This window comes from Canis aureus, chromosome 2 (genome assembly GCF_053574225.1).
Source record: "Canis aureus isolate CA01 chromosome 2, VMU_Caureus_v.1.0, whole genome shotgun sequence".
Lineage (NCBI taxonomy): Eukaryota > Metazoa > Chordata > Mammalia > Carnivora > Canidae > Canis > Canis aureus.
The window spans coordinates 62,258,429-62,271,087 of NC_135612.1; the positions used below are offsets into that span (position 1 = coordinate 62,258,429).

Consider the following 12,659-nt stretch of genomic DNA (forward strand, 5'->3'; position numbering starts at 1 on the left):
CAGACAGTACCAAATCCTAAGTACATTGTTCTCTCCCATGGATATGAAACTGTGGTAAAGTTTAATTTATAAATTAGGCACAGGAGATTAATAACAATAACTAATAATAAACCAGAATAAGTCTAATAATACACTGCAATGAAAGCTGTGTGAATGTGGTCTCTCGCTCTCAAAATGTCTCTGTCCTATGCTCAAACTTCTTGTAATGATGTGAGGAGATGTAGGAGGGGAATGATGTGAGCATGTGATGCAGCATGAGGCTACTCCTGACCCTCTGACAATACACCAGGAGGAGGACCGCGTGCTTCTGGACTGGTGGACTGCATGTTCCACTGAAACCACAGAAAGTGATCCCCCAGGTAATAGAGGACCACTTTACTTTGGTAAACACCATTTATTAGGTTAGAATGGAGTTTTAGGTTAGAAAGGAGTTTACTGCCCTCATAATTTTTAATTCCAACTACATAATTCTCAGATTATATACTCTGCAGTCAGCAATCAAAAAGAAGGTGTTCTAAGATTTACTTCAGCTTCTTTTCATCGGGAAGAGATGGTGCCAGACTCGTAATATTCCATTTACCACTCAATTACTACTCCATTTAATACTTACTGTGATATGATTGTAGATAAGCTGAGACCATCCAAAGAGATCTGCCAGTCGGTAAAATGCTGCCAGCTTACATCTCAATAATTTTTCGCCTTTGTCATAAGCGATGGAGTCAGATCCTCTTAGGTCATTCACAGGAGTCACCATACCAAGACCTGAAATAGAAGAGAAACAAACTCAAACACTTACTATTTCCATAAATAAATAAAAAATAAAAAATAAAAATAAATAAAAAAAATAAAAACACTTACTGTTTCTTATCAAATATAAGACAAATAGGGCAGTCCTGGTGGTCCAGCGGTTTAGCGCCGCATTCAGCCCAGGGCGTGATCCTGGAGACCCGGGATCGAGTCCTACATCAGGCTCCCCACATGGAGCCTGCTTCTCCCTCTGCCTATGTCTCTGCCTCTCTCTCTCTCTCTCTCTCTCTGTGTCTCTCATGAATAAATAAAATCTTTTAAAAAAATAATAAAGTCATATGCAATTAAAAAAAACAAACATAAGACAAATAATCCTGAGCTATTAATCTTCCACTTCCACAGCCACACAGGCTGTGCAGTAAGTCTTGAAAGCTTCAGAGACTATTTCATAAAGATCATGTTCCCCAACTTTAACACAATTAAGTTAGAAATGAAAAAAAAAAAAAAACAGTAGCAAAATTTGTGGGATGCAGTAAAACAATGCACAGAAAGAAATTTACAGTAGTAAACTAGATATCAGAAGAGTTTTTAGAAAAATGATCTAGGTTCCACCTTATGAAACTGAAAAAAGAAAAGAAAGAAAACTGAATCCAAAAAGAATAAGAAAAAAAAGAAGTATCAATCAAACGAAAGTAACAGAAGTGGGGTGCCTGGGTGGTTCTATCAAGCATCAGGCTCTTGGTTTAGGCTCAGGTCATCATCTCAAGGTCATATGATACAGCCCCCATGTTCAGGCTCCATGCTCAGTCTGCTGGATGATTCTTTTTCCCTCTCCCTCTGCCTGCCCCCCTCCCACTTGCTCACATTCTCTCTCTCAAAAATAAATAAATCTATAAAAAAAAAAAGAAAGAAAAATAGAGGAAAATGCATTTAAAGAAGATTAAAAACAAAATAATGAAATAAAAGGAAATGAAACACAAAATACACCTCTAGGCAGACTCCAACAAAACACAGCAGAGGTAGAAGTTACCAGTATGAAGCAATGGAGAGGGGACATCACTACAGACCTACAGACATTAAAAGGATAATAAGAACAACTATATCAGCAAATATTCTAACTTACACAAAATAGACAAAATCCTAGAAAGACACAAAAAGCTCACTTCAGAAGAAACAGACATACTGAATAGTCCTGTTTCCATTAAGCTGAATTTACAGTTAAAAACATTTCCATAAAGAAAACTCCTGGCCAAGGGGTGGCTCAGTGGGTTAAGCATCTCAGTCTTGATTTTGGCTCAGGCTATGATCTCGGGGTTGTGGGATTGAGCCCCACATGGGGCTCTGTGCTTAGGGCAGAGTCCACTTAGTATTCTTTCCCCCTCCTTTCCCCTCCACTTTCCCCCCATAGGACCTCCCTCTCTAAAATAAATAAATAAAATCTTTAAAAAAAACACAAAAAACAAAACTCCAGGCCCAGATGACATCACTGTAAATTCTACCACACATATAAGAAATACCAATTCTATACAAACTCTTCCCAAAAATTCTTTTTTTTTTTTAAGATTTTATTTATTTATTCATGAAAGACACAGAGAAGGAGAGAGGCAAAGACACAGGCAGAGGGAGAAGCAGGCTCCATGGAGGGAGCCCGACGTGGGACTCGATCCTGAGACTCCAGGATCATGCCCTGAGCCAAAGGCAGGTGCTAAACCACTGAGCCACCCAGGGATTCCCTCTTCCCAAAAATTCTACACAGACTCTTCCAGAAACATCTTCCAATTCACTCTATCAGACCCAGGGTTACCTTGATATCAAAACTATACAAAGACATTATGTTACATGAATCACAAGAGAAACACAGACCAATCTCTCTCGTGAATACAGGCTAAAAATTACTTAACAAAATTTAAGCAAATAATCTAGTAATAAATAGAATAACACATCATGATGGGGGGGAATTATCTCAGGTATATAAAATTGGTTCACCATTCAAAAAGCAGTAAATATAATTCACTATATTTAACTAAAGAAAAAAAACCATGGGATCATTTTAATAGATACAGAAAGAACATTTTACAAAATTCAATATCCATTTAGGATAAAACCTCTCCACAAATTAGGAGCAAAAAATAATGTCCTCAACTTGATAAGGGACATCCACAAAAAACCTACCACTAACATTAAATATGATGAAAGACTGAATGTTTTCTCCACAAAATCAGGAACTATACAGGGATGTATTCTCTGGCATTCTTACTGATTACTGTACTGGGGATTCTCACCCATGCAATAAGGCAAGAAAAAGGAAAAAAACAAAAACATACGTACAGAAAAGAAAGAAAAATAAAGGTATTTGCATGATTCCCCATTACATGTTGCTAGATTTTAATGTTTTTTTTTTTTAAGATTTTATGTATTTATTCATAAGAGACACACAGAGAGAGGCAGAGACACCAGCAGAGGGAGAAACAGGCACCTTGCAGGGAGCCTGATGTGAGACTCAATCCAGGACCCAGGATCATGCCCTAAGCCAAAGGCAGACGCTCAACCACCAAGCTACCCAGGCGTCCTGAATCTTTTCTTGTTAATTATAAACACCTTAAGCATATAGAAAAATACAGAGAATAATGTAAAAAATCACCTATTATCTTAACATAGGTCAATCATCTACTACAGATCTTTAATTCTTAAAAAATGTTTTTTAGAAGATTTTCAGAAGATGGTGGCAGTAACAGTATAGTTTTTAAATCTTATTAAATCTCTATCCCAACCCTGCACAAAAGAATTACCTAGACCAACTAAGATATCAAACCCAAAAATCACGGATGATTTCTACAACACTAGGTAATAAGGTAGACACACAAAACCGAAACTATCATCGGGTAGGGTTGACACAGAGTGCACGATATCAGCATCTCTTTAGGAACCATGGACCATTTGCCAAACTCCCAAAAGAACCATCAGAAACTCACTACAAAGCTCAGAAGGCTAATTTGGGAACAATAGCTGAAACCAAGTGTTCTGCACACTTAAAGCCTTAAAAATTCTCCAAATTAACCATTTAAAGTGGACTTTCAGGACAAAGTCTCACACTAAGAAATTTGTGGTAATTAGAACCCAAACTGACTTGCACAGAACTATAAGGAAAACAGAAGAGTCCAGATAAAAGCAAGGAAAGGGAATGAACCTGACTGGTTCAATAAACTGCCATATTTTTTAGCATTTCACAAAACAACAGAAGAGGGAGCTCTAGAGACGTAACATTAGGAGAGTTTTCCTAAACCAGAATCCTCCAAGAAAATTAACCTCATGTAAAAACTAACAGGAAAGGGAGTGCCTGGGTGGCTTAGTGGTTAAGCATCTGACTTCAGCTGAGGTCATGATTTCAGGGTCCTGAAACTGGGTCGCCAACTGGGCTCCATGCTAAATGGGCAGTCTGCTTGTCCTTCTCCCTCTCCCTCTGCCCCTCCCTTCCCCTAGTCATGCTCTCTCTAAAATAAGTAAATAAGGGACGCCTGGGTGGCTCAATGGTTGATCTGCCTTTGACTTAGGGTATGATCCCGGGGTCGCTGGATCAAGTCCCACATCAGGCTCCCCACAGGGAGCCTGCTTCTGCCTCTATCTCTGGCTTTCTCTGTCTCTCATGAATAAATAAAATTAAAAAAAAAAAAAAAAGATACCTATGCATCTTAAAAAATAAATAAAAATCTTTTAAAAAATTTAATAGAAAAATATCATGATCAAATACCATACAAAAATTATATTAAGGAGAGCAGAATCACATCCATACAGATAAGGAAAACACAAGAAAGACATGTCCATAAAACAGATGAAAACTATAAAACCTATTATTTCATAACATGGTAAATAAAGATATTAAGAAATTCATAAAATATATGGTAGCATTTAATATAATTAGAAAAACTCAGAAATGAGGGCTAGGACATAAAAGGAATTAGATGTAAATGAAAAAATAATTTTAAAAATAAATACTAAACTCAAAGTAGGGGAAAAGAACATGAAAAGCAAAATTTTCGTAAATCCTAAAGAAATGAAGCAATAAACAGGACTTGAGAACAAGTGACAGTTAAAGAAGACAAACTCCAACATGTAACTAACAGCATCTGAGCCGTAACAAACAAAAGGGAACAGAATAAATGCTAAAAACCAATTCCATGTTGCTATAATACAAAAGATCTGAAAAAAGTATGTCATCTGAGAAAATTACCCAGCAAGACCGATGGATGCTAAGATATATTCTGGTAAAACTACTGGACTCTAAAGAAAAGTACTCTGAACATCCAGGAAAAGAGACCAAGTCACTTACATGGAAAGATTCTCTTCAATTTTAGTAGCAATGCTTTGAGCCAGAAAAAAATTAATTACCTATTTAAGATACATAATATAGGAAATCTGAGTCTAAGGTCTTATACCCTAACTAACCAAACCAAATTCATACTGACCTATAAGGCCACAGAATGCAAGAACTCAAGAGTATTGTTTCCATAAGCATATTCTGAGAAGGCTATTAAAGAAGGCACTTCAGATAAACCAAAATAACTACAATAGGAGTTATCAATAACACTGATAGGAGGACGGTGATGAGCATTAAATACGTATTTATTACAGAATTAAGTTATTAATTATAATACTAAATGAGCATTATAAGAGGGGGATCACATCTTCCAATGGTGGTATGCTCTGATAACAGAATGTAACTATTTTCAATCATGAAGAGAGAACATACTGTTGGTAGAGTTATTGGTATTTTGTGTTGATATATGGGAAAACAAATGAGTGATTATGTAATATTCTGGTTTTGTTATTCCTGGTTGTCCTTAAAAATTAGAATTCTTATGGTGGAAGAGAGGAGAGTAAGTATTAGAAGAGATTGGGTAAAAACCTCTTAGCACTGACTTATGGGTATAATGCCACTATATACTTAAAATTCCAATGTGCCAACAATATGCAATATAATTCACAAGGGAATACTAGACTTCCTAGTTCTTTCTATTAAAGAGGCCTAGAAAGAATGACTAACCCAGTAGCAATGACCATCCCTAGCACCCAGACTAATTTCTATCTCCCACAAAAAGAAATAAAGATTTCTTTTTGAAATGGCTGATTCCAGACCTGAGGCAGGAAATATACTTGGTAAGCCTAGAGTATCTCCTCACGGGGGATAGCTTGGAAAGTCAAAGACCTTCCTCGGGGGTCAACTTGGAGGGACTTACACTCATCAGAAAAGATAACCGCAATGTTCTAAAACACATTAAAGTATTTAAATCTATGAGTTCAAAATAATACTAAAAATAACAATGACAGGAAACCAACTTCTTATTTTGAAAAGTGTTACCGTTCTCATATAAACCGCACCACTGGGTAACCAAAAAAAATTGAGGGAAAGCTCCTTTTCTCGTGTGCATGCCTGATTTCAATAGATCATAGTGACTAAACTGCTCTGCTATGTGTGAAACTCTGACCCAGAAACAGGTCATCTACAAATAGTTTAGCAAGAGGTTTGAATGTAGAGGGTTACATCTAAAATAGTTTAGCAAGAGGTTTGAATGTAGAGGGCAAGAGGTTTCCCTGGAACATGCAATGAGTGATGGGGAAGGAGGTGGCCCCATTTCCACAGAAGTTTCTCTGTTCCTCACCCTTTTAGCAGCAGTAAGGAATAATGGATAAGAAATGCTGGCCTGGCTGAAATAAGTTCAGGCAAAACTGATGTGCTACTCCACAAACATAGTTTCTGATGAATTTTAGTTCACAAAGGGTCTGAGAAACCACATAAAAAGTCATCTGCCTGAGAAATAACAGTCCCTTTGGCTCATAAAAAAAGAGAGCCATCTAGAGGTACCTGGAGTGATTTAGTGGGTTAAGTGTCTGCCTTGGTTTCAGGTCATGATCTCAGGGTGCTGGGATGGAGTCCCACGTCTTAGGCTCCCTGCTCAGTGGGGAGTCTGCTTCTCCTCTGTTCATATGTGTGCTCTCTCTCTCTCTCTCAAATAAATAAAATTGTTTAAAAAAATAAATTAAAAAAAAAAGAGAACCCTCAGGATATGTGGGTCGGCTCAGTGGTTGAGCGTCTGCCTTTGGTTCAGGGCGTGATCCCGGAGTCCTGGGATGGAGTCCCACACTGGGCTCCCCACATGGAGCCTGCTTCTCCCTCTGCCTATGTCTCTGCCTCTCTCTCTGTGTCTCTTATGAATAAATAAATAAAATCTTTTTTTAAAAAAAGGGCGGGGGAAGGAGTCCTCTACATTCAAAACATTTTCAGACTTACAGCCTATCTTTTACTATAGGGAAAATATTAATTTTTTAAAAATTCAATTGTATGTATTACACTGTACACAGATCTATTTCACATGAGAAACTATCAGGAAATTTAACCTATAAAATGATAGAACATGTATATAGAGTCAGCAACTACTCACTCATGTTTAAGGCAGCCATCCCTCCTTGTGGAGCTGCAGGATAGACATTCGGTACGTTCGTGGTCATAAAATCTGCAATCTGCTGTAATGCCAATAGGCCCGTGGGATTCTTCCCCTTCTTAAACTGTTCCTGTATCATTGATTCCAACTCTTCACAGAAAGCCTAATAAAAGGCAAATTAAAACAGTGAGACACTATTTCTTTTCCATTACTTGGGAAGGCAGAGGTAACTATCACAGAGACTGCTTTTCTGTTTGTTTTCATCCAGTGCTAGAAAATTGGAAAAAAAAAAAGAAAAAGAAAAAGAAAAAGAAAAAGTAAATGGATATTCTCATATATTACTACTTGGAGCATAAATTGCTACATTATTTCTAGAAAATAAACAATACAAAAATTTAAAAACAAGTCATTCTACTGCTAATAATCTTTTCTTAGGAAATATTCAGGAATATGTTCAGAGATTTATTCATACGGATGTTCATCCCGGCAGGACTGACAAAAGGGAAAGCAGAGAACTGTTGGCATCTGAAACAGGAGAAAACTGATTTCACACATGCATCCACCTTACCACGGAATTCTATGCAATGAAAGGCTGAGAAAAATTTAATGACACAAAATTGCTCTTGATATATTTTTGATTATGAACTGGTTGTAAAGTAAACCAGCCAGTGTTTTGTAAGAGTCAATACAGATCTAAATAGAGAAGCTAAAATAAATACATCAAAATGTTCACTATACTTATCTTAGTGATGGTATTATTAGCAATTTTTGCACTTCTCAATATTTTCTTCAGAGTAGGTTTTTTAAAATTACTTTTTAAAAGTTGAAAAGAGGATCCTAAAATAAAATATTCATCCTTTATCAAATAATCCTAAATTTTTTTTAAAAGATCCTAAATTAGGCAAAAGATTAAGAAGGGTTAATGGTGATTTTCATATAAAGTCACTACTGAAACACTACAGGTTAATTTATAGCTTTCCCAAACCATACTGAAATAATTTTTCACAGGGATCCCTGGGTGGCTCAGCAGTTTGGCGCCTGCCTTTGGTCCAGGGCGCGATCCTGGAGTCCCGGGATCGAGTCCCACGTCGGGCTCCCCGCATGGAGCCTACTTCTCCCTACTGCTGTGTCTCTGCCCCTCTCTCTCTCTATGTCTATCATAAATAAATAAATAAATCTTTAAAAAAAAAAAAAGAAAGAATTTTTCACATATCCTTTGAAAAATATCTTATCAAATAAATATTTAATATGAAAATGTGAGCTCACTAATGAATAGCCACATCTGAGATTATAAACACCCTGAGGGCTTCTGGATGAGTCTATATAAAACTTCTAGTTCTTCACTGCTTATATGAAAAGCTGTAAAAATACATTGCCCAGGGATAGTCTAAGTAGAGCTCTCCCTTGCAGGAAGCAAGCACACCTGTAGTACACTTAACACAATGGCAAAGAAGAATGTAAGGAACCAAGAACTCCTGGAGGAGCCCCTATTTACCATATATCATGACAAATAATGCCACAGATCATATTCCGTGGGAGTCAAGGAAGGAGGAGGAAAAGCTGACAGGTGCTTTGACTACAAAGAAGAAATCAAGCAACAAAACACAGCCATCTTTGTTATCAATGTCCAAGGCAACGATATAGACAGATACACAAAGATGCATAATAAAGGGACACAGACACACAGAGAACCTCTACTAAAGGTCACAGAGAAAAAAAATAAAATAAAAAATAAAGGTCACAGAGTATGCTGGGCACACAATCCCTTGCCCCCACCAGCCCTCCATCTGAAAAATCAAGCCACCCATTTCCACGGTTTCCAAATCCACAGATATATTGATGGGAAGCTCAATTCAACACACATGTACTACATAGGTACACAACACCACAACTAAGCACACACACACAGTGCAGCACACATAAGTATCAGGTGCTGGTCTAGGTACTGAAGACATGCAGACAGAAAAAATGGTCCTTGTCATCAGGGCACTTAAAGCTTAGCAAGTAACACACAGAAAGAAAACCACAGTGTAAGAAGCCCTCAGTATCCACAGTGTCCCTGATGACCTACACGTGCAGTAAGGTGATGACTGTAGCAGGGACTGGTGAGGGCCTGGAGCCACCCATTCAGATTCCAGAGTCTAGCTCCAGCCAGCACTCACCGGCCAGTGACCTTGTGTGCTTCCTTGGTCCTAACTCCCAACAGCTCTACATCCACACCCTAACCTCTCAGCATCCTGTCTGCCTTTTCTCCCTTGACCCTATCATCCAACTCACCTGGGCATCCCACACACGTGATCAGGTCCTAGACATGCTCTTTCCTAGTAATTGTGCCTCTCTTTAGTCTTATAGCCAAGCATGGGTTCTCCAAACACCGACCTTCCCCGAGCATCTAGCTCACCCTTTCTTCAACCCTATCATAACCCTAACACCTGTCCCTTCCTTTCCCTGTGTCCTGACCTCCTTCACCCAGCTTAGAGCCTTGGTTTAACATTATAAATCATTCCCTTACTCACACCTCCAATTCTCTATCATTTCACCCGGTAAAACCCCAACACTGGTTAAATTCAACCCTTCACTCTATTCATGCTGCTCAAAGTGGCTGAAGGGGGGTGGAGACCATGCTGCATTGTCTCACAATAAATTCATGACCCTAACCTGAGTGTACCCTTCGCATTAACCCAAGGACAGTCCATCCCCTCACTCACTGTCACACCTTCTCTCTCCTTGAACCTCACTAGGCCCGTTCTCAGTAGGTGACCCACTTACGATTCCCTGATAACAAAGGATCAGCCCGAAGAAAATTCTCTCCAGCATCTATCCAGCCATCAGCATCTGGGCCCACAGGGTGGGCTTTCCCACTCCATACAGTAGTGCTCAACTCCTGTGCTCCTAAAACCAAGAATCCACCACCAGTACATTACTAAGAAGCAATCCCAGGTTTTCTGGATTTTTAGCTTATGTCCTTTTTCCATTCCAGGGTCCATACTGCATTCAGCTCCATAACAGCTGATGCTTATTGGGTATATTCTAGATAACATGTGGATGGGGGTCTACTCAGCACCTGCACAGCAGCTCCTATAGGTCTACTTTCTGCACTCTACCCCTAGTGATGTTTACTTTGTTTCTTGTGGCTTGTACATAGAAAACTACTCAAGCCAAAAGTGTAGGTGTTCCCTGATTTCTTTCTATCCTACCTCTTCTTCGCCATCCAGCAGCAAGTCCTATTTATCTCCCCTCAAAATAAAACTCAAAAACTACTGCTTGGAAGTATGGCTTTCTCTCTTGCCCCAACAATATTTTCTTTCTTTTTTTTTTTTTTTTAAGTAGGCTCCACACCCGAAGTGGGGCTTGAATTCATGACCCTGAGATTAATAGCCATGTGCTCTACACACTGAGCCAGCTGGGTACCCCTACAATACTCTTTCTATACCAAACCCAGAATGAGTTCTTCAAAACAAAATTGCACCAGGGGCACCTGGGCAGCTCAGTTAAATGTCTGACTCTTGATTTCGGCTCAGGTCATGACCTTAGGGTCGAACCCGATGTCTGGCTCTGTGCTGGGTGTGGAGCTTGCTTAAGATTCTTTTGCTCATGTTCCCCCACCACCCCCTACTCTCCACTCGCACAAATGCTCTCTCTCTAAAAAATAAAATAGAACAAAATAGCACCATTCCTGTCTGCGGCCCTCTGATGACTCTCTCTGAGCTCTGAATGCAAAACAAACTCCTAACCCAAGCCTACATAGCCTTCCAGGACCTGCCCCTCCCTCCTGCCTCCTTGTTCAAACCATACTGGAGTCTTCTGACTCTCCAAGTCCATCCAACTCACCCCTATCCTAAGGATTTCACTAGTTGCCCCTCAACTAGATCACTGTTCTCCTCACCCGTGCATGGCTGGCTCCTTCCAGTCATTGAGACTCAGGGGAAATCTCCCCTCCTCAGAGAAGCCTGTTTGAACCACCATTCAATTGAACCACCCCACTTGTCCCAGGTGAGTGTGTGGAATCTGAGACTTGTCCCAGGTGCTTACACAGGTATTATACATGTGTCAAAATTCACCAAGTTGTACACTTAAGATTTGCAGACAGTCCTCTAGGTTATACCTCCACATATGCAAATAGTAATACTAACTAACCAAATAAAATCTATTAGAGGACTTATGTGTCCTGTTCACTATTAACTCTCCAGGTTCCTTGAACAGCATTTAAAAGATAAACATTTAAAAAATTCAGTGAATATCTCTCAAATGGCTCCCCGAAGGATTAAAAGAACAAAACAAGATTAGAAGGAAAAAAAGAATAAAGCGCATACAAGGGCAGCAGTGCCAACACGAGGAAGCAATGGAGACAGAATTCCTTCATGTAAGGACACAAACAGAAGACAGGTGGGTGTGCTTGTGGTTTAAAATGCTGGTGTCACTAAAGGTAAAACCCATCAGTGATGAGGTCCTAGGGCAGCCCTGGTGGCACAAGCAGTTTAGCGCCACCTGCAGCCCGGGGCATGATCCTAGAAACCTGGGATCAAGTCCCAAGTCGGGCTCCCTGCATGGAGCCTGCATCTCCCTCTGCCTGTGTCTCTGCCTCTCTCTGTGTCTCTATGAATGGATAAATAAAATCTTAAAAAAAAAAAAAAAAAATGATGTGGTCCTATTAAGGCCTGCCAAGGGCCCAGCACCAAGTGAGGTGGCCTGGAGGAAACAGTAATTTTTAAGTGGTCCCAATATATAAACAGATTCTCTGGAGAAGTAGTGAGAGAGTAAAAATGAGAAGCAAGCCCCTCCTCTCCTTTATAATACTGAAGATTTTTCATTTATTTTGCCTGATAACTTGAACCAAACAGAATTCTTTCCAGAGCCAAGTACACATATACAAGGCACTGATTTCCCAGGTACAAATGCATGGACTCTGGTACACACAACAGAGCTAAGAGCTGACGTATCAGAGGAGGAAGAAGACACTGTGCAGAGAGAAGGCTTCTCTTACAGGGCTCTGCAGGATCATGGATACTCTCTTCTTCTGCTCCATCATATTGAAGTCCTGGCGGAGGTCCGGTGCCATGTTCCTCTCTCGCAAGTACTCCGGATTGTTCTCATCCACCCTGTCAAAGTACCTCTCCTTGTGTGGGGCTGTGGTCGGGGGTGGTGAGGTCACCACTGCGGCCCGAGTATCACCATTCATCGCACAATCTTTCTCGGCTCCTACAGAATCAAAATACAAGAAAGTTTTGTGTTTGAATCAATGTCCAATAGCACTGCATAACACACACGCCGGCCAGACAAACACTATCTTCAGCAAGAGAAGGCTACCAGTGAATGAGGCAGAACCATGATGTGCAAGCCTTCTTTGTGGCCCTGGAGGCACATGGCTCATCAGCCAGCTCCCTACTGGCCAATGGCACTTCTTGTCCTCACCATTGTTCTCTAGTCAATAGCAGAACAAGCTCACAAAGCTATTATGTTCTCTGTCAAACAGAA

The 12,659-nt window shown here is 39.8% G+C and overlaps 1 protein-coding gene across 12 annotated transcripts in view; it reads right to left on the minus strand.

Annotated features, from left to right (window-relative positions):
- The window catches only part of ADD1 (adducin 1), an 86,775-nt gene that overhangs the window by 29,668 nt on the left and 44,448 nt on the right, over positions 1 to 12,659 (minus strand). For all 12 annotated transcript variants that reach the window (XM_077875971.1, XM_077875963.1, XM_077875952.1 and 9 more), the window contains exons 2-4: positions 12,169 to 12,383; positions 7,185 to 7,347; positions 611 to 762 (exon numbers count right to left, since the gene is read on the minus strand). In XM_077875971.1, coding sequence (XP_077732097.1) covers positions 611 to 762; positions 7,185 to 7,347; positions 12,169 to 12,363 — 510 coding nt within the window. In that variant the 5' untranslated portion in view covers positions 12,364 to 12,383. The remainder of the gene's footprint in view (positions 1 to 610; positions 763 to 7,184; positions 7,348 to 12,168; positions 12,384 to 12,659) is intronic.